The 21545-nt window shown below is 42.9% G+C and overlaps 1 protein-coding gene across 1 annotated transcript in view; it reads left to right on the forward strand.

Moving 5' to 3' along the window:
- LOC115136840 (periostin-like) overlaps nt 1-17326 on the forward strand; it is a 38324-nt gene extending 20998 nt beyond the window's left edge. The window contains exons 8-22 of the mRNA XM_029672666.2: nt 3741-3953; nt 4296-4430; nt 6168-6316; nt 6837-6973; nt 7643-7773; nt 8065-8195; nt 11321-11423; nt 12243-12310; nt 12739-12784; nt 12910-12942; nt 15185-15396; nt 15539-15635; nt 15968-16030; nt 16253-16291; nt 16473-17326. Of these exons, the coding sequence (XP_029528526.1) occupies nt 3741-3953; nt 4296-4430; nt 6168-6316; nt 6837-6973; nt 7643-7773; nt 8065-8195; nt 11321-11423; nt 12243-12310; nt 12739-12784; nt 12910-12942; nt 15185-15396; nt 15539-15635; nt 15968-16030; nt 16253-16291; nt 16473-16516 (1601 nt within the window). The 3' untranslated portion in view covers nt 16517-17326. The remainder of the gene's footprint in view (nt 1-3740; nt 3954-4295; nt 4431-6167; nt 6317-6836; nt 6974-7642; nt 7774-8064; nt 8196-11320; nt 11424-12242; nt 12311-12738; nt 12785-12909; nt 12943-15184; nt 15397-15538; nt 15636-15967; nt 16031-16252; nt 16292-16472) is intronic.
- Nucleotides 17327-21545: the final 4219 nt, after the last annotated feature.

Consider the following 21545-nt stretch of genomic DNA (forward strand, 5'->3'; position numbering starts at 1 on the left):
TGAATTTTCAGACAGTTGGCAAACTGAGCGTTCACCACAGTTGTGTGAGTGAGTAATGAAAAACAAAAGAGCTCTAGTTTCAGATGATGGGCTACGAAATAATGGCTATTCAGACATAAACCTTCATACAGTGAAGCTTTTTGATAATTTGACACATTAAAGAGCTAAACATTTACTGTCACTCTATAATTTATGTCTGGGTGGTACACAATAATAAAACACTCTCACTTGTTCCAAAACATTTCCAAAGAGGTATCGTTCATACGGTTCTAAACACCACAGGGCAGGAAGCAGGAAGCACCCCGCTCTGCCTGTGTCCCAAAGGCAGTGCACCTTATTCCCTACTTCGATCATACGGCTATGGTCAACAGTAGTGCACTATTAATAGGGTACCATTTTGGGACACACCCCAGTCAGAGGGTTGGGACTGGAAAGGTTCAGAAGATTCAGAGCATTAGGAGGGTTGGCAGCGGTGTGATGATCCCTAATATTAGTCCTAGGACTTCCCTGAGCTATGAGATCACACAACTTCACACACAGTCGAACAGAGTCAAACAAGGCAGTAAAACAGTCAGGAATCTCCCTGCACTCAATAGTCTCCCGACACCAGAACCCATGAGATCTAAGGGATCTCCAGGTCTCCTGAATTTCATAGGATGCGTCCCAAATGGAACTCGATTCCCTATTTAGAGCACTTATTTTGACCAGGGCCCATAGGGATCTGGTCAAAAGTTGAGCACTTGTAGTCCAAAAAGTGTTTTCCTGTGTTTTATATACACTCGGTGGCCAGTTTATTAGGTACACACATCTAGTACCAGGTTGGACATCTAGAACCAGTGGTTAAGTGGTTAATTTAGAGCGTTAAGCGTTATTAAGAGCGTTGGGCCAGTAACCGAAAAGTTGCTTGTTCGAGTCCATGCGCCAACTAGGTGAAAAATCTGTTGATGTGCCCTTGAGTAAGGCACTTAACCCTAATTACTCCTGATAGTCGCTCTGGATAAGAGTGTCTGCTAAATGACTAAAATGTAAATGTAGAACAGCCTGAATTCTTCGGGCATAGAAAGGTCTCTTGATACCAATTGAGCAACTTAACGTGTGCCAGGAAAACATTGCCTACGCCACTAGCCTGTATCGTTGACACCAGCCAGGATGGGGCCATATATCTTTTACCTCCAGCTAAGGTGTCTTGTGCATGAAGGATTTTTTTGTTAGGTTCAGTTTGATAATGTGCACCTGCTCATTAACTTGCTAACTGAGCCATGCCGTCACACACACTTCATATGAAACAAATGGGGTGGTAAGTGCAGCACAATGTACACAACACTAAATGCTTTACCAAGCTAGCAATCTAGCAAGATGATGAAGAAATATTTAAATTAATTCTCCATTATCCCATACTTCCAGTACCAGTTTGCTTCCTAGCTAACTTTAGCTAAACGGTTAGCATCGCAATTTAGCACAACATAGCTAAATCAAATCAAATCAAATGTATTTATATAGCCCTTCTTACATCAGCTGATATATCAAAGTGCTGTACAGAAACCCAGCCTAAAACCCCAAACAGCAAGCAATGCAGGTGTAGAAGCACGGTGGCTAGGAAAAACTCCCTAGAAAGGCCAAAACCTAGGAAGAAACCTAGAGAGGAACCAGGCTATGAGGGGTGGCCAGTCCTCTTCTGGCTGTGCCAGGTGGAGATTATAACAGAACATGGCCAAGATGTTCAAATGTTCATAGATAGATGACCAGCATGGTCAAATAATAATAATCACAGTAGTTGTCGAGGGTGCAACAAGTCAGCACCTCAGGAGTAAATGTCAGTTGGCTTTTCATAGCCGATCATTAAGAGTATCTCTACCGCTCCTGCTGTCTCTAGAGAGTTGAAAACAGCAGGTCTGGGACAGGTAGCACGTCCAGTGAACAGGTCAGGTTTCCATAGCCACAGGCAGAACAGTTGAAACTGGAGCATCAGCACGGCCAGGTGGACTGAGGACAGCAAGGAGTCATCATGCCAGGTAGTCCTGAGGCATGGTCCTAGGGCTCAGGTCCTCCGAGAGAGAGAAAGAAAGAACGAGAGAAAGAGAGAATTAGAGAGAGCATACTTAAATTCACACAGGACACCGGATAAGACAACAACATTAGCGCAGTTGTCATTATTGGCTATAGAGTAAAAATTAATGAAAACAAAAATGTGCTTTTTAGTCATAATTTGAGTTTAGGGTTAGGCATAAGGTTAGCAGTGTGGTTAACGTTAGGGTTAAGGTTAGGTTTAAAATCATATTTTAAGATGATTTTTTGGGTAGAAATAGGTTGGGTTTATGACTTTGTGGCTGTGATAACTAGTGATGACCCATGAGCACAGCTTGCTAATTAGCTTACATTATCTACAGCAGGCATGAGACAAACAAGCTGCTGCCACATTGTGGCCTGGATTATTTAAACAAAACAAATCGGAGGTTTTGGCCTTCTATGGCGATAACACCATGCGGTAAATTAGTTAATGGACCAATAAGAAAGAGAGATCCAAACCTCTCTGCCAATAACAGCACATTTTCAGTTTTTCCCTCCCCACTCAAACCACTCCCAGACAATCCTAGCAAAGTTCTTGCTTTAGAAATTGCTGTTTGCTAAGAAGCTATTTTTGTTACTTTTTGACCATTTTAATTGAAAACAATCACAGTAAGGTACTACATTTTTACCCAGAAATTATTATATTTTTAGATAAAAATGGCTACATTGGACCTCTAATGGATAATAGGGTGCCATTTGGCACGCACCCTGTGATTCATTCACTATTCTGAAGCCATGCTGGAAATGACATAATCCAATGCAAGGCGCCTCTGTTTCTAGCAGCCAACTGGCCTACTCTCATGTTCATGTTCAAATCTCAGTCAAATTCATCCAGACATGTAATACTAGGTAGCCATGGATTTGCTCCTAAGATCCGATACGGTGCCAGAGCGTATGAAAGTATAAAAACCTATACCAATATCAGATGCTACAGACAGAAGTTGGCAGATCAGCGCTATCAACTGCAGACAAGTCTAGTGGGAAGTTTTTGTGGGTAAATAAGTAGCCTTGCACAAGTGGAACAGCTCATAGGGCAGGAGCCTATCTCCTGATTAGTAGTAGCCTATCTCCTGATTCTGTAGTGTGAGGCAGCTTGATGTACATCCCCAGGACAGGATGCTAGTCCATCACATGGCTTTACCCCCAATCTATCTCCTTAACAATGAGTGACAAGGGAAGATGCACTCAGGTCCCAGTTTTTCAGTCTTTGTTATGACCCTGCCAGGGATTGAAGTCACAATTTTCCAATTTCAGGGCAGACACTCTAACCACAAGGACACTGAGTTGACATTTTCGTGAGAAGATCAATTTTCGTCATGTCTCATGGTCTGACAAACTGTAGCTTGGCTAACTTCCATCGCAGATGCGGGAGGCCGACATAGGAGGATGTGGTGGATTGTAACGCAGTCCATGCAAAAAGTCACTATCTTAAACTGACTGATTTTTGGGGATTCTTTTATTATGTTACTAAGGATAAAAAGTATGCCTTGCTAGTACAGTATATGAATTCAAATTTTCTCAGGATGCTGGGCCAGTCATGTATAATAAAAAAAATGCTGTTAATCAATAACGGTATATATAGAAGTTTCTGAGTCTGTGGATCCGATTAACACTTTTCTCCTATCCTCTCCTCTCCTATCCTCTATCCTCTATCCTCTATCCTCTTCCTCCAGCCCTGCTGAACTTCCACATGCTGAACTCTGTCCAGTGTTCAGAGGGCATCATGTCCGGCCAGACCTTTGAGACCCTGGAGGGCCACAATATTGAGATTGGCTGTGATGGGGAAAGCCTGACGGTGAACGGCATCAAGATGGTGCTGAAGAAAGACATAGTCACCACCAACGGAGTCATCCACCTCATTGACGAGGTCCTCATGCCTGACTCAGGTTAGCTCTCGGCCCACCTAATAAAAATACATGTCATTTGTATAGTGCTTTCATTACAGAGCTGTAACACACATCTCAGAATATGCATGTTTTTGCATTTGCATTTCTTTGTTGAAATGTAAATGGAATGAACTGTTTCGCGAAATACACAACACCTTTATTTGGAGCTCTCTTTGATGTTACACTAGTATACAAGTCAACCATACACATAGGAAAATAGATGGAAACAATGACACAAGGACACCAAGATTAAGATACAATTTTAAAACTCTGAATAAGTGTAGAAGTGTTGATCTTTCAGTGGTAGAAAAGCTTTTAATGGTGTTGTCTGTGTCCTCTAAGCCAAGCAGGTGATGGAGCTGCTCACCCCTTCCCAGTCCACCTTCAGTGACATGGTGTCAGAGCTGGGTCTGTCTGCAGCCATGGAAGCCAAGGCAGAATACACACTACTGGCCCCGCTCAATTCTGTCTTTACTGGTGAGTAACACACTACTGGCCCCGCTCAATTCTGTCTTCACTGGTGAGTAACACACTACTGGCCCCGCTCAATTCTGTCTTCACTGGTGAGTAACACACTACTGGCCCCGCTCAATTCTGTTATCACTGTGATTACACATCATGGCCCGGCTCAATTCTGTCTGTAACACTTCTCTCGTTCCCTTAAACACTCTTGAACATCCTGCACTGAACATCCTATCTCTCTCTGTCTCTCCCTTTCCATTTTGCTCTTTCTAGCTCCTCTCTCCATCCCCATCCTCCTCTCTCTAGCTCCTCTCTCTGACCCCCTCTTCCTCTCTCTAGCTCCTCTCTCTGTCCCCCTCTTCCTCTCTCTAGCTCCTCTATCTATCCCCCTCTTCATCTCTCTAGCTCCTCTATCTATCCCCCTCTTCCTCTCTCTAGCTCCTCTATCTGTCCCCCTCTTCCTCTCTCTAGCTCCTCTCTCTGTCCCCCTCTTCCTCTCTCTAACTCCTCTCTCTGTCCCCCTCTTCCACTCTCTAACTCCTCTCTCTGTCCCCCTCTTCCTCTCTCTAACTCCTCTCTCTGTCCCCCTCTTCCTCTCTCTAACTCCTCTCTCTGTCCACCTCTTCCTCTCTCTACCTCCTATCTCTGTCCACCTCTTCCTCTCTCTACCTCCTCTCTCTATCCACCTCTTCCTCTCTCTACCTCCTCTCTGTCCCCCTCTTCCTCTCTCTAACTCCTCTCTCTGTCCCCCTCTTCCTCTCTCTAACTCCTCTGTCACTACTTTATCACTCCTCTCCTTCTTTCTGTTTCTCTCCTCTCAACAGGTGGGTAATGCACACTGAGCTCCAAACTGTGACATTAGTCTTGCTGTCATGCTGACTCACTAGTAAGCTTCATATACTAGACTTACTATATACGGGTCACCGAGGGAAGAGTGCTGGAATGATTTATAGCTGGAGCTTTTTGCCATGCAAACCAGACACACACACACCGCATAGGAACATAGGAACCTCAAAAGGCGTGGGGAGAGATATCTCCTACCTTAATCCAACATTTGTAACGCACATGTGATAAACTGAACCACAGTATAATAATCACCAGTATGATAGACTAGCTTGCTGCACGCCCCAGGAAATAAAATAATTCCCCAGGGTGGAAAGCTGTGTTACGGCGTTGAGCTCGTAAATTCCCCCACTGAACTGTTCTCTGATTTAGACCCTACATAATCTGTCCATTTTCGACGTAAAGTACAGTGTGGAACAGCTCTGTATCTCAGACAGCTCAGCAGCTGTTAAAAGTTACTCTGTTAATAGAGCCACAGTTTCCTTTCTGGAGGAGGCAGCTCTTCTTCCACAGGACATCAGTATAGTCGGTATGACAACCCCAGGGTAATGCAGACTGGAACAATCCCTGGTTGTGTCCCAAATGGGACCCTATTCCCTATATAGTGCACTACTTTTGACCAGAGCCCTATGGTAATAAGGAAATAAGGAGCCATTTGGGACACTTACAATGTGGCTGATCAATCTGGTTTCCTGGAAAATAAGGTTGACATTTTACAATGACTGACTAGACCACCAGACTGCATCATTAGCCTATATACTTTTTTTATCGTCTGCGTCCTGGGAAAACCTTGTATCTCCATTTTTGCAGAATTGGGGATAGTTTCTAAAAGGTTATTGTTTACAAACATATTTAATGTCATATTTTGATCTCTTACAATGTATCTATATGAAATATCTTGTCTTCCAGATGAGGTGATGTCCATTGACCAGAGCTTTCTGAAGATGATTCTGGAGAACCACATCCTGAAGGAGAAGATTACTCTGGGACAGCTGTACAATGGACAGCGCCTGGAGACCATTGCCGGGAAGTTCCTCAGAGTCTTCATCTACCGCACAGTGAGTCTGTGTGTGTGTGTGGGGGGGGGGGGGTGTCTGTGTGAGTTTGTGTGAGTACATGACAGTGTGTGTGTGTGTGGATGTGCGTGTGTTTCTTGTCTCTGAACAGCTGGTCAAACACAATGGCCATACAACACAAATCCATTTCACTGGGCTATCCATCTACTGGACCGACTAAGAGGCTGTTAATTCAGTAGCTAGCAGACTGTTCAATTCCATGCCTTATAAAGAGCCACTTCAGCAGATGTTCCAACTCAAATTTCAGTTTTAAAGATGCTCAAAACAGAAGTCAGGTGACTGGAGAAACCATTAGCCTAGCTAGCTAGCTATCTGGCTAGCTAACTAGTTAGGTGTTTATTCTAGCATACCCACATACCCAAATATGTAATAATTTTGCTAGAATTAGGATATTAGGACTAGAGTTACATTATTAGGATAAAACCCAGAAAAACAGTTTTCAACAACAACAAAGTAGAGTTTTCACTAAAGTGGTTCTTTAACCTGTCCTGTCTGTCTGTAGGCGGTGTGCATAGAGAACTCCTGCCTGGTGCGCGGCAGCAAGGAGGGCAGTAACGGAGCCCTCCACCTGATGAGGACTCTGATGAAGCCAGCTGAGACCACCATGTTCCAGATCCTCACTGACAACGGAAGATTCAAGTAAGCTGCTTGGGCACATATAGACTCTGTGTGCTTTAGCCTGGTCCCAGATTTGTATGTGCTTCAGCAAATGAAATAGTCAGAGAAGTTAGCTCAAGCTCATACAGATCTGAGACCAGTCTAGTGGAAGGATTTTGATCAAGGGACAGACAAAGATTGTTCTGATTTTGCGGCCAATTCACGAATATACTGTAAACTAAACAGTGTTGGACAACCTTGTCTCACTCCCTACTCGAGAAAGGATGTTCTTTAGCTAATCAAACAGCCACAGAGTCAGAGAGAGTTCACTAGTCAGACAGAGTTCAATCAATTTCATACAGACCTGGGAGCAAGCTGGGAAAACAGTTTATACAGACATGTGGGCCAACTTCTTTCTAAATCACGTACACCTCTTGCAAGTTATCTTATTATCTAATTAATACATAGGATCTCATCACTGAAGAGGATCCTGTTCTATAGGTCAATCGGGTTTGTACATTGTCAAGCCGGCGGTCACGTGTGTTGGCGAGGTAGAGAACCCTGGTCAAACCCGGTCAGAGACAAGTTTAGGGAGGCAGCGCTATATGCTAAGCTATCACACTGGCACCGGTTACCGGTTATACAGTATCTACCCACAGTGGTTGTCATGAGTGGCAGGTAACTGTTTCCTTAATGTTGTTTTGTTTGCAGGATTTTCCTGTCACTGATGGAGACGGCTGGTCTGACTGACCTGCTCAAACAGGAAGGAGAATACACTCTGTTTGCTCCCAGTGATGAGGCCTTCACTGGCGTCAGAGAGAGCGACCTGGCTCTGCTCAGAGGTTGGTTCTTCTCTCTCTCCGTCTCTCTCAGTTACTCTCTCCATCATTTTCTCCGTCCTTCTTAGTCTGTGTCAGTCTCTAAAAAAAAAATCATAGCCAGAGGTTTTTCTTGTCAGGCCACATCATGATGGTCAGGAAAAACTGCTGACCTTAACCATAGCTACCATAGCTACTAGCTTTCTCCTAAAGGTTGTAATGTCAAAGGAACAACCATAAGACTTAGTGGTTGTATGTACGACACGTTCTATGGTACTGTAGTCTTCCGTCTAAAGTCCTGTCTGTCCTGGCCAGGTAATATGAATGCCCTGCGTACCATCCTGCTCTACCACTTCAGTAACGGAGTGTTCATCGGTGGAGGTCTGGAGACTGGGGTGACCAACCTTCTCAAGTCTCTGCAGGGCAATAACCTCCGAGTGCTGCATGTGAGTCAAAATCTCTCAGCATTCAACAAGACTGTAAATATAAGAAATCATGGCATTTTCCAATGTACGTGTGTATGAAAAGCCGGGGGAAAAAGCTATTATCAGACAGACCCTGAAGAGATTGTACAATGTTTTTACAGTGAATCAAGAGCCTCTCCTCCAGATCCACTCAGTATTACTAACATCCGCAATCCTTTGTCATCAACAATGTAAACCAACGTTCAAAGTAGGAATTATGACTAAATATTACTTCTTCGAAAACGTATATATAACATCTGATGAGTAAGAATCCAAAACGTATTTGTTGGATTAACTTCCCCGGAAACAACTTCCCAAACATAATTCAGCATGCTGACAGGATTTAGGATTTCACAAAGGCTTGCATTGACCTTTGATATTTACTGTTTTGACCTTGGGTTAATTTTATACTTAGCTTTTAAGTTTGATTACAGCAATGTCCTTAGGGTCATATTCTAAGATCATTCAAACAAATCCTTTCTTGAAATAAACCATAAAGCCATGTGAAGTCCCTGGATGTTTGTAGTGCAGACTATTCATGATTTAGTTTAGATGACATTTTACTTCTAACAGACAGTTGCATTCCATTGCTAAGCTACACTAAAGATACCCTTAATAAAATATAGTTCACTTAACTACAGTTACTTTGAAAATGTTGTTCACTATATCCAAATTACTTTTTGATAAATGATCATACAGTATGTAAATCTGAAATGTCGTAGGCTACAATCTGCAAGAACATATCACTTTGGGGTCAAATGTCAACAGCATGTTTAATTTAGCCTATTAATTAAAAACAAAAACAATGGTTCAAGTGAGAATTAGGCAGGTCTGATGCCGAAAAGGAAATGAAATCATTGCCTACTTCACCCATATTTTTATTTATTTTTTGCAAAAAAAAGTAGTGTAGTTCCAGTAGTTAGCTACACTGCTACATGACAGAAAAATTATTAACTGATGAATTTAAAACTACCACCAAGTTACTGAAAAATGTACACTACCGTTCATAAGTTGGGCTCACTTAGAAATGTCCTTGTTTTTGAAAGAAAAGCACATTTTATATATATTAAAATAACATCAAATTGATCAGAAATACAGTGTAGACATTATTAATGTTGTAAATGACTATTGTAGCTGGAAACTGCAGATTTTTTATGGAATATCTACGTATATAGCCGTACAGAGGCCCATTATCAGCAACCATCACTCCTGTGTTCCAATGGCACGTTGTGTTAGCTAATCCAACTTCTATAATCAAGTCTACCACTGTAGTGTCGTCTGCAAACTTGATGATTGATTTGGAGGCGTGCATGGCCACGCAGTCATGGGTGAACAGGGTGTACAGGAGAGGGCTGAGAATGCACCCTTGTGGGGCCCCAGTGTTGAGGATCAGCGGGGTGGAGATGTTGTTTCCTACCCTCACCACCTGGGGGCGGCCCGTCAGGAAATCCAGGACCCAGTTGCACAGGGCGGTGTCGAGACCCAGGGTCTCGAGCTTAATGACGAGTTTGGAGGGTACTATGGTGTTAAATGCTGAGCTGTATTCGATGAACAGCATTCTTACATAGGTATTCCTCTTGTCCAGATGGGTTAGGGCAGTGTGCAGTGTGATTGCGATTGCGTCTGTGGACCTATTGGTGCGGTAAGCAAATTGGAGTGGGTCTAGGGTGTCAGGTAGGGTGGAGGTGATATGATCCTTGACTAGTCTCTCAAAGCACTTCATGATGACGGAAGTGAGTGCTACAGGGCGATAGTCGTTTAGCTCACTTACCTTAGCTTTCTTGGGAACAGGAACAATGGTGGCCCTCTTTAAGCATGTGGGAACATCAGGCTGGGATAGGGATTGATTGAATATGTCCGTAAACACACCAGCCAGCTGGTTTGCACATGCTCTGATGACGCGGCTAGTGATGCCATCTGGGCCGGCAACCTGGCGAGGGTTAACACGTTTAAATGTTTTACTCACGTTGGCTGCGGTGAAGGAGAGCCCGCGGGATTTGGTAGCCGGCCGTATCGGTGGCACTGTATTGTCCTCAAAGCGAGCAAAGAAGATGTTTAGTTTGTCTGGGAGCAAGACATCGGGGTCTGCGACAGGGCTGGTTTTCTTTTTGTAGTCCGTGATTGATTGTAGACCCTACCACATACCTCTCGTGTTTGAGCCATTGAATTGCGACTCTACTTTGTCTCTATACTGACGCTTAGCTTGTTTGAATGCCTTGCGGAGGGAATAGCTACACTGTTTGTATTCGGGTCATGTTTCCGGTCGCCTTGCTCTGATTAAAAGCAGTGGTTCACGCTTTCAGTTTTGCGCAAATGCTGCCATCAATCCACGGTTTCTGGTTGGGGAAGGTTTTAACAGTTGCCGTGGGTACAACATCACTGATGCACTTGCTAATAAACTTGCTCACCGAATCAGCATATACTGTACATCAATGTTGTTGTCCGACGCTATCCGGAACATATCCCAGTCCACGTGATCAAAGCAGTCTTGAAGCGTGGAATCAGATTGGTCAGACCAGCGTTGAACAGACCTGAGCAAGGCATTTCCTGTTTTAGTTTATGTCTGCAGGCTGGGAGCAACAAAATGGAGTCATGGTCAGATTGCCAAAAGGAGGGCGAGAGAGGGCTTTGGATGCATCGCAGAAGTTAGAGTAACAATGATCCAGAATTTTGCCGTCACGTGTCGCACATTCGATATGCTGATATAATTTAGGGAGCCTTGTTTTCAGATTAGCCTTGTTAAGATCCCCAGCTACAATAAATGCAGCCTCAGGATATGTGGTTTACATAGAGTCAAATTAAGTTCTTTCAGGGCCGTCGAGGTGTCTACTTGGGGGGGATATACACGACTGTGATTATAATCGAAGAGAATTCTCTTGGTTGATAATGCGGCCGGCAATTGATTGTAAGGAATTCTAGGTCAGGTGAACAAAATTACTTGAGTTCCTGTATGTTATGATCACACCACAACACCACAACTGTTGCAAATGTTCTGTATATAATGGCATCAATGCCAACCTAATTGAGAAACATATGGTGCATTACCAGCTTGTACTCATCAGCTCATCAGTGTTTGGATCTTAATCCTCTCTACTCCTCTCCTCCAGGCTAACAACACAATCAGAGTGAACACTATTGAGGTCCCTGAACACGATATCATGGCCACTAATGGAGCCATTCACTTTGTCAAAACCCTCCTCTACCCTGGTGGTAAGACTGACTCAAACGTCTCTGACTGCCATCTCCTCTGTTGGAGAAACTGATTATACCCTGATTATATTGTCATGTGTTGAGAGACGCACTGTGCAGTGAATCATTTATTGATATAATACACATATTTAGCAGTGCTGAATGGTTCAGTACGTCTAACACCCTGTGCTGTATGTATGCTAATGTATGTATGTAGAGGTAACTGCCAAAATAAAGAACACGCCAACATAGTGTCTTAATAGAGCCAACACAAGCCCGAACATGGTTTTACGCTCATCAAATCATTCAGTGATCACTCGTGCCTTGTGGATGGGGGCATTGTCATTCTATGGGCGCATAGCCATGGTAGCCAAAGAATGGCCTGCCCTGCATTTTTATTCATGACCCTAAGCATGATGATATGTTAATTGCTTAATTAACTCAGGAACCACACCTGTGTGGAGCCCCTGCTTTCAATACCTTGTATCCCTCATTTACTCAAGTGTTTCCAATTATTTATTTTGGCAGTAACCTTTAGTATAAAGTGTTACCAGTATGTCTAACACCCTGTACTGTGCTGTATGAACCCTAGTATAAAGTGTTACCAGTATGTCTAACACCCTGTACTGTGCTGCATGAACCCTAGTATAAAGTGTTACCAGTATGTCTAGTATAACCCTAGTATAAAGTGTTACCAGTATGTCTAACACCCTGTACTGTGCTGCATGAACCCTAGTATAAAGTGTTACCAGTATGTCTAACACCCTGTACTGTGCTGTATGAACCCTAGTATAAAGTGTTACCAGTATGTCTAACACCCTGTACTCTAATGTCCTGTAGAGCTGCCTGCTGGAAACTCTGACCTGCTTGGGCTGCTGAGAAGACTCATCAAGTACATGGAGATCAAGGTACAGTACCAGGCCACACCCACATAAAGGAACAGACCACGCCCATATAATGAACCAGGACAATAGGCCACACCCACATGACTATCGTGCCACAGCATTACTTACAGTACTGAACAAGGCCAGACAGGTTATTATGATTAGGAAAATGACTACAATGCCAGAGAACCCTGAGCTAACAAGATGAGATTAACCTCTAAGTGTTTGTTACAAAATTACCTTAAGATGACAAGACGTCATGTAAAGCCTTGAGCAAATACAGTACCCACCACATAAAAGAGGCAGACATTTCTCCTGCCTTCACAAAACCCAAGCAGTGCATCTGAAGGTTCATTGTTGCCCTCTGCATTGGAGTTGAGCAGAACGATGTGTACACAGACCTACAATAATATGGTTTACAGCCTCTAATCCTACTTTCCATTCATTCGCAGTTCGTGTCAGGATACAGCTATAAGGAAATCCCCCTCACATTCATGAGTGAGTTAAACTATATCTGTTCAAGTCTTAGATGTCCACTGTACTTTTTTGCTTTGAAATTACATTTATTTGTAACTTTGTTGTTGTCCAGTGAGTAACTGCTGTGTGTCTTCTGTTTCTTCTAGAGAGGACGGTCATCACACGCTTCATTGAGTCAGGTAAGTTACAGTTAAAGGATCGAAGCAACATTCTTCATGCATAAATCTTAGCTTTGTGTAATATGCTGAGTGTATAAAGCATTAGAAACACCTTCCTAATATTGAGTTGCACCCCCTTTTTCCCTCAGAACAGCCTCAATTCGTAAGTGCATGAACTCAACAAGGTGTCGAAAGCGTTCCATAGGGATGCTGGCCCATGGTGACTACAATGTTTCCCTAAGTTATATCAAGTTGGCTGGAGGTCCTTTGGGTGGTGGACCATTCTTGATACACATGGGAAACTGTTGACCATGAAAAACCCAGCAGCATTGCAGTTCTTGACACACTCAAACTGGTGCGCCTGGCACCTAATACCATATCATATTTTGCCTTGCCCATTTACCATCTGAATGGCACACATTCACAATTCATGTCTCAATTGCCTCAAGGCTTAAAAATGTTTCTTTAACTTGTCTCCTCCCCTTCATCTACACTGATTGAAGTGAATTTAACAAGTGACATCATTAAGGGATGATATATTTCACCTGGATTCACCAGGTTAGTCTATGTCATGTAATGTTTTGTACACTCAGTGTATATAATTGTAAATGATATTTCACATTTAGTCTTGGAAAGACTTGAAGACATTGTGCTACAAGAGTTGATATAATAGTTGGCACAGTTCAGATAGGGAGGATATCGGCCTTCAATGAAATTCATGACCCACGTCCAAGAGGAAAAACCATTATGGCTGTTCAGATAGCAACAAGAAAATACTTGCCATAGTAGCAGACACCTGGGAAGGTTTTTATCTGTTCTGGGTAAAATAACCCTTCTTTATTGGGCTTAATCCTGACCTTTGATTTGTGTTGTTAATTCCTGACTTCAAAGAGAAATATACACAGAAGTTCAAGTTACTGTCTATACAATTATCTCTAGTCAAGATTCTGAAAGAGATACACTACCGGTCCAAAGTTTTAGAACACCTACTCATTCAAAGGTTATTCTTTATTTTGACTATTTTTTTACATTGTAGAATAATAGTGAAGACATCAAAACTATGAAATAACACATGGAGTCATGTAGTAACCAAAAAGTGTTATATTTGAGATTCTTCAAATAGCCACCCTTTGCCTTGATGACAGCTTTGCACACTCTTGGCATTCTCTCAACCAGCTTCACCTGTAATGTTTTTCCAACAGTCTCGAAGGAGTTCCCACATATGCTGAGCACTTGTTATATGCTTTTCCTTCACTCTGCGGTCCAACTCATCCCAAACCATCTCAATTTGGCAAAATATCAAAACCAGATCCGAGTCCAGACAGTACAGAGTAACAGAAAGGCTCGTGGTCAAGGCAGGCAGAATGGTCAGGCAGGTGAGTACAGAGTCCAGAACAAGCAAGGGTCAAAATCGGGAGGACTAGAAAAAGGAGAACAGAAAAAGCAGGAGTATGGGAAAAACCGCTGGTTAACTTGAAACATACAAGACTAACTGGCACAGAGAGACAGGAAACACGGGGATAAATACACTGGGGAAAATCAGCGACACCTGGAAGGGGTGGAGACAATCATAAGGACAGGTGAAACAGATGAGGGCGTGACAGGCACACCTGTTAATTGAAATGCATTCCAGGTGACTACCTCATGAAGCTGGTTGAGAGAATGCAAAGAGTGTGCAAAGCTGTCATCAAGGCAAAGGCTGGCTACTTTGAAGAATCTCAAATATAAAAAATATTTTGATTTGTTTAACACTTTTTTGGTTACTACATGATTTCATATGTGTTATTTCATAGTTTTGATGTCTTCACTATTATTCTACAGTGCAGAAAATAGGAAAAACAAGGAAAATCCCTTGAATGAGTAGCTGTTCTAAAACTTTTGACCGGTAGTGTAGTTGCAATTCTAAGGGGAAAACTGATGTCATGGAGAAAGCCTTTACCTGGAAAGTATCCGCAAAGCACATATCCACAATTCCTTTGATTATGTAAAATATTCCAGTTGTATGAATCCTTTTAGAGTCTGTGAAATATTGCCATTCAGTCTAATTTGATAAAACCTATAAATTGTCATCTCTACTAAAGAAGGAGTAGAGGAACCACTGACACACTACATGTCTGTAGTTTGTGGAGTCTAGAGTTTCTAAGTTCATTCGATCCTTCAGATCTCACTAGTGTGCCCTTTAAACTTCATGTTCTTCAATGACGCTTTTGTTGTTATTTATTCCAGTTAATAAACTTGTTGTCCTCTCTCTCTCTTTCAAAAGTTCCTGATGTGACCCATGTGACTAGGGTTATCGAAAGGGAGCCTACCATCACCAAGGTGACAAGGGTGATTGAGGGAGAGCCTACCATCACCAAGGTGACAAGGGTGATTGAGGGAGAGCCTACCATCACCAAGGTGACAAGGGTGATTGAGGGAGAGCCTATCATCACCAAGGTGACAAGGGTGATTGAGGGAGAGCCTACCATCACCAAGGTAACACCAATGTAACAACCCATGTTTCAACTGTTGTACCCAGCCATGTACCCACCCATGTACCCACCCATGTACCCACCTAATCACTTTTAGCAATCGGGAAAAGCATTACATAACTTTAATACATGATTTTGATTATTAGGTGACCAGAGTCATTGAAGGTGAGCCAAAGTTCACCAAGGTCACTCGACTCATCGAGGGAGAGCCCAAGGTCACCAAAGTTACGAGAGTGGTCTCAGGTACGTACCTCACAGACACACATGTCTTTATTGACTCTTGTCCATGAGGTCTGAAGAACTCTGGGTACATAGTAACATCTAGTAAAATAAACGTATTGTAGGCTACAGTATGCTATGCCTGTTTTGGTCTATAGTTGCTATATAGTGTATTGATGCACTACATGAAACAAAGAAGGGTGTGTTTGGTTTGCTGAGGTGAGACACAGTCTTTTGTACTGAATCCCCTCTACTGTACGTCACCCCCCTCATGACTTCTACAGCTGCCCCTCTGTGAATACATGATGTTTCTATGTGAAGACTGATGTAGTGTTTTATTATGATGTCATCCACAGGTCCTCAGTACTCAGCCAGCAACAGTGGCTCCAGCATTGGTATCGCAAACCTCCAGCAGAAAGGTCAGTAACATCACCCCTCTGGTCAAAGATAACTTAATATAGAGGAAATAATGCAATGTTTCATTGAAAATCACGTATATGCATGTCACTGGGTGGACATGTGACAGGTTGTTAGAATCTGGGTTTAGTAGATAGTGTGAAGCAGAGACTGACGAACAGGATTCAAACTAACTGTCACATTTCCACCCTGGGATATTTGACGTCGTAAATGTGTCTTCACAGTGGGAAACCCAAGACCAGTAATTAGCAGGAGAATTCCAGGTAAAACATTATTCCTTGGAAGGATTCAAATGATTGGCAATATCATCCTATGAGGAGCTGTAATTGCGACCATATACATAGAATGACCAAGAACATTGACTTGAATGGGAATGTCCATTCTAGGAACTTTATTTCTATGATTTTGAGTGTATGATGATCTTTCTGTTGTCTCTGTTCCTAGCTGGTCCCAGAAGGAATGTCAGACCAAAGGAACAAAGTGCATGAACATGGACAGACCAGGTGACTGAAGATGCACCAGCAACCAGAGAGGAACAACAGAGATAATGTCAATGATTGGTCTCCCATACAAGCGCTACACTCCAAATGACCTGTGTGTAGACATACAGAACTTGAACTTAGTGAGACCAGTAAAGCCATTTGCTAAACAAAACACAAATCATTGGTGAATGTATCTAAAGATAACTAAAAGCCATCAATATATGTAAATAGTGTACACATATTTGTGGGTTTTGGGGGTGTATTAGAGATTAAAGATTAAAAGCTAGCCAGAGGTAGCAAAATTATCTTTAAAACCAAGCTATTGGAAGCCTTGACCATTGGTTGATGTGATACAACAGGATTTTTGGGAAGTTTTAGTAATTTTGGGGAACTTTTTAAATTTACCTCTGCATAATATCAAGTTTGTGATGCTCACATAAAAATAAATAAAATTACAAATGTGATTGCTATTTTCTGACTGTACTTCTGCAAATGTTTATATTTTTCTACCAGATGTAATTTCAGCTCTGATCTGACTTGAATGTCACAGTAGTGTGTTTGCTTTCTCTTTCTGCCTTTGTCTACCTAGCTAAACATTCAGCTCTGATCTGACTTGAATGTCACAGTAGTGTGTTTGCTTTCTATTTCTGCCTTTCTGTCTACCTAGCTAAACATTCAGATATTGATCTTGTCTTTGCTTTTAGATGTTTCAAATGTGCAACATTCTGACAAACTTAACTTTTCACATACTGTATTCTCTCAATAGCTTTTTTTACTGCAGTTTTGAAACCTTTTTCAATAAAGTATATTCTTGGATATGAAGTGCATCATTCGCCAGGAGAAAAACCTTAGTTGGAAAACCTTTTAGTAGTTCATCACTATAAGGAAATAAAGTCAAGTTACATTTTAGAATCACATTTACTCAATTTGCGGAGAAGATGTATGATAACCAAATCTAATTTGTGCCAGTGTACTGGTCCCTGCCTACTTAATTCCATTTTCTTAGTATAACGCTAGTTATTTGAGGAGGGAAAAGGGATTCTGTTTTTTAGATCTCCCAAAAACTATAGAAGAGTCTGACATTGCTAGAATTGTTACTTTAACCTAGCTCCCTCTAAAGAGAAACTCATAAAGTGAGAACGAAGCCAAATATAAAGCAAATGTCAAATATCAGAGTGTGAATGATACCGTGACATTCAGGGGTCTCTATTTTTTTGACTGGACCTCCTGTGTGCATGCGCTTGCGCATACATAAAAAAAAGACATGTAAAGACATGTCATTTAACAGTATTTTTTATTTATTACCTTTTAATTTGTCATGAACACAACCAATCATGATGTTTTCAACTTATTAAATCACTGTGCACTGTTTGGATGCTGGAACTGTTTTGGAGTGGACGAACATGCGCAGGTCGCCTACTTTTTGAAGTGATTTGTTTGACAATAAGATGAAAACATCATGACTGGTTGTGGTCATGCCAACTTAAAAGTGAATAAGTAAAAAACACCATTAAATGACGTCTTTACTATTAGGCCCATAAAAAAATGTCATGAAAGTTTGTGCACACATAGGAGGTCCAGTCAAAAAAAATAGAAACCCCTGAATGTCAGACTTTAAGGGTGAAGAGTTTAGACTAAGACTTTAAGGGTTCTTCGCACCATTTGATGAATGGAAATAGACATCTGTTACTAAACACCAAAAAGTGTAATGACATTCTACTATTGTCATTGGGTCTACACTCTTAGACTTTTTATGTAGAACGAAAAGTGTAATGACATTCTACTATTGTCATTGGGTCTACACTCTTAGCCTTTATGTAGAACGAAAAGTGTAATGACATTCTACTATTGTCATTGGGTCTACACTCTTAGCCTTTATGTAGAACGAAAAGTGTAATGACATTCTACTATTGTCATTGGGTCTACACTCTTAGCCTTTATGTAGAACGAAAAGTGTAATGACATTCTACTATTGTCATTGGGTCTACACTCTTAGCCTTTATGTAGAACGAAAAGTGTAATGACATTCTACTATTGTCATTGGGTCTACACTCTTAGCCTTTATGTAGAACGAAAAGTGTAATGACATTCTACTATTGTCATTGGGTCTACACTCTTAGCCTTTATGTAGAACGAAAAGTGTAATGACATTCTACTATTGTCATTGGGTCTACACTCTTAGCCTTTATGTAGAACGAAAAGTGTAATGACATTCTACTATTGTCATTGGGTCTACACTCTTAGACTTTATGTAGAACGAAAAGTGTAATGACATTCTACTATTGTCATTGGGTCTACACTCTTAGACTTTATGTAGAACGAAAAGTTGGGACACCTAAAAAGGGGGTGAGATAGGAGAGTGTCCCGGGATGTACAGACACATGAGATTCTTTTTTAAACCATGACACAGAGGTGGGGGTATTAGTTGAATTTGGAATGCTCTTATTTTCATATATACCACTGTACAGTAGCAGTACAAATTGCATTAAAAACAATAGGCAAATGGTTAAATTAGCATTATTTAGAAATCCCCCAAAATCTGACTTTGTTGCATTTAGGGGGCCTCATGTCTCATTCAGCAGGTCCAGAGTACTGCTGGTTTTCTGCTCTACCTGATAATGAATTGCACCCACCTGCTGTCCCAGTTCTAAATCAATCCCTGATTAGAGGGGAAGGATGAAAATCAGAAGTAGAACTGGCTTCGAGGTCCAGATTAACATTTTTGTGTTTGTAGGGCCATAGCGTACTTGCTATATGATTGGTACGTCAACTATCTGCTTCTATCCAGACTATAACCACAACCAGCTGATCCCAGAACAGGAGATGTATTGCTCTGGCAGGAATACAGATCAGATCAGGAGGTTATTATCTCGATCTGGCTGCAGATCTACAAACAGAGGCCAAGTGTTAGTGTACAATAAGCCAGTGTTTATGGCTATACGGTTCAACAGTTGCACTAATAGTTCCTTTCACTGGATCCTACACTATTTTAGAAAAAATGGTTATTTGTCTGTACTCACCACAGGAGGTTGGTGGCAACTTAATTGGGAAGGATGGGCTCGTGGTAATGGCTGGAGCGGAGTTAGTGGAATTGTTATGCAGGTGAGTGAGGACCCAAAAGCGGTTTAACAGAAACAGTCTTTTAATGTCCAAACACAGGGAAGACATAAATCCTCTTCAGATGTATCGGTTGACAAAATAGACAACCCGCAGAGAGGGCGACAAATAAATCATAAAGTCCTCTGATCTTTACAGGAGAGTCCCCTTCTAGCAGCAGAGGAGAATAGCAGGGTTAGCGGCAACAGACTGCTGGTCTCTCCGGGTAGGCGCGGGTTGTAGAGGACAGAGGTACCTGATCACACGTAGCATCTGATGAAGAGGCAGATTACGACAGGACGGGACAAGGGTGAAGCAAACGAGAATCTGACAAAGACAGAAGCAGAAACAGAGAGAGAAATAGAGACCTAATCAGAGGAAAAAAGGGAACAGGTGGGAGAGAGTAAACGAGGTAGTTAGAGGAGATGAGGAACAGCTGGGGGAAGGAAAGGGAGAGAAGGTAACCTAATACGACCAGCAGGGGGAAACGAAGTGAAGAGAAAGAACAGGAACAAGACATAACATGACAATACATGACAGTACCCCCCCACTCACCGAGCGCCTCCTGGCGCACTCGAGGAGGAAACCTGGCGGCAACGGAGGAAATCATCGATCAGCGAACGGTCCAGCACGTCCCGAGATGGAACCCAACTCCTTTCCTCAGGACCGTACCCCTCCCAATCCACTAGGTACTGATGACCACGGCCCCGAGGACGCATGTCCAAAATCTTACGGACCCTGTAGATAGGTGCGCCCTCGACAAGGATGGGGGGAGACGAACGGGGGCGCGAAGAAAGGGCTTAACACAGGAGACATGTAAGACCGGGTGGACGCGACGAAGAAGAAGTCGCACTGCGACAGGATTAATGACCTGAGAAATACGGAACGGACCAATGAACCGCGGGGTCAACTTGCGAGAAGCTGTCTTAAGGGGAAGGTTTTGAGTGGAGAGCCATACTCTCTGACCGCGACAATATCTAGGACTCTTAGTCCTACACTTATTAGCGGCTCTCACAGTCTGCGCCCTATAACGGCAAAGTGCAGACCTGACCCTCTTCCAGGTGCGCTCACAACGTTGGACAAAAGCCTGAGCGGAGGGGACGCTGGACTCAGCGAGCTGGGACGAGAACAGAGGAGGCTGGTACCCGAGGCTACTCTGAAAAGGAGATAGCCCGGTCGCAGACGAAGGAAGCGAGTTGTGAGCGTATTCTGCCCAGGGGAGCTGTTCTGCCCAAGACGCAGGGTTACGAAAGAAAGACTGCGTAAGATGCGACCAATAGTCTGATTGGCCCGTTCTGCTTGACCGTTAGACTGGGGGTGAAAACCGGAAGAGAGACTGACGGAAGCCCCAATCAAACGGCAAAACTCCCTCCAAAATTGAGACGTGAATTGCGGACCCCTGTCCGAAACGGCGTCTGACGGAAGGCCATGAATTCTGAAAACATTCTCAATGATGATTTGTGCCGTCTCTTTAGCAGAAGGAAGCTTAGCGAGGGGAATAAAATGAGCCGCCTTAGAGAACCTATCGACAACCGTTAGAATAACAGTCTTCCCCGCTGACGAAGGCAGTCCGGTAATAAAGTCTAAGGCGATGTGAGACCACGGTCGAGAGGGAATGGAAAGCGGTCTGAGACGGCCGGCAGGAGGGGGAGTTACCGGACTTAGTCTGCGCGCAGTCCGAACAAGCAGCCACGAAACGACGCGTGTCACGCTCCTGAGTGGGCCACCAAAAACGCTGGCGAATAGAAGCAAGCGTACCCCGAACGCCGGGGTGGCGGCTAACTTGGCAGAGTGAGCCCACTGAAGAACGGCCAGACGAGTAGGAACGGGAACGAAAAGAAGGTTCCTAGGACAAGCGCGCGCGACGGAGTGTGAGTGAGTGCTTGCTTTACCTGCCTCTCAATTCCCCAGACAGTCAACCCGACAACACGCCCCTCAG

This window comes from Oncorhynchus nerka, linkage group LG11, assembly GCF_034236695.1.
Source record: "Oncorhynchus nerka isolate Pitt River linkage group LG11, Oner_Uvic_2.0, whole genome shotgun sequence".
Taxonomy (NCBI): Eukaryota; Metazoa; Chordata; class Actinopteri; order Salmoniformes; family Salmonidae; genus Oncorhynchus; species Oncorhynchus nerka.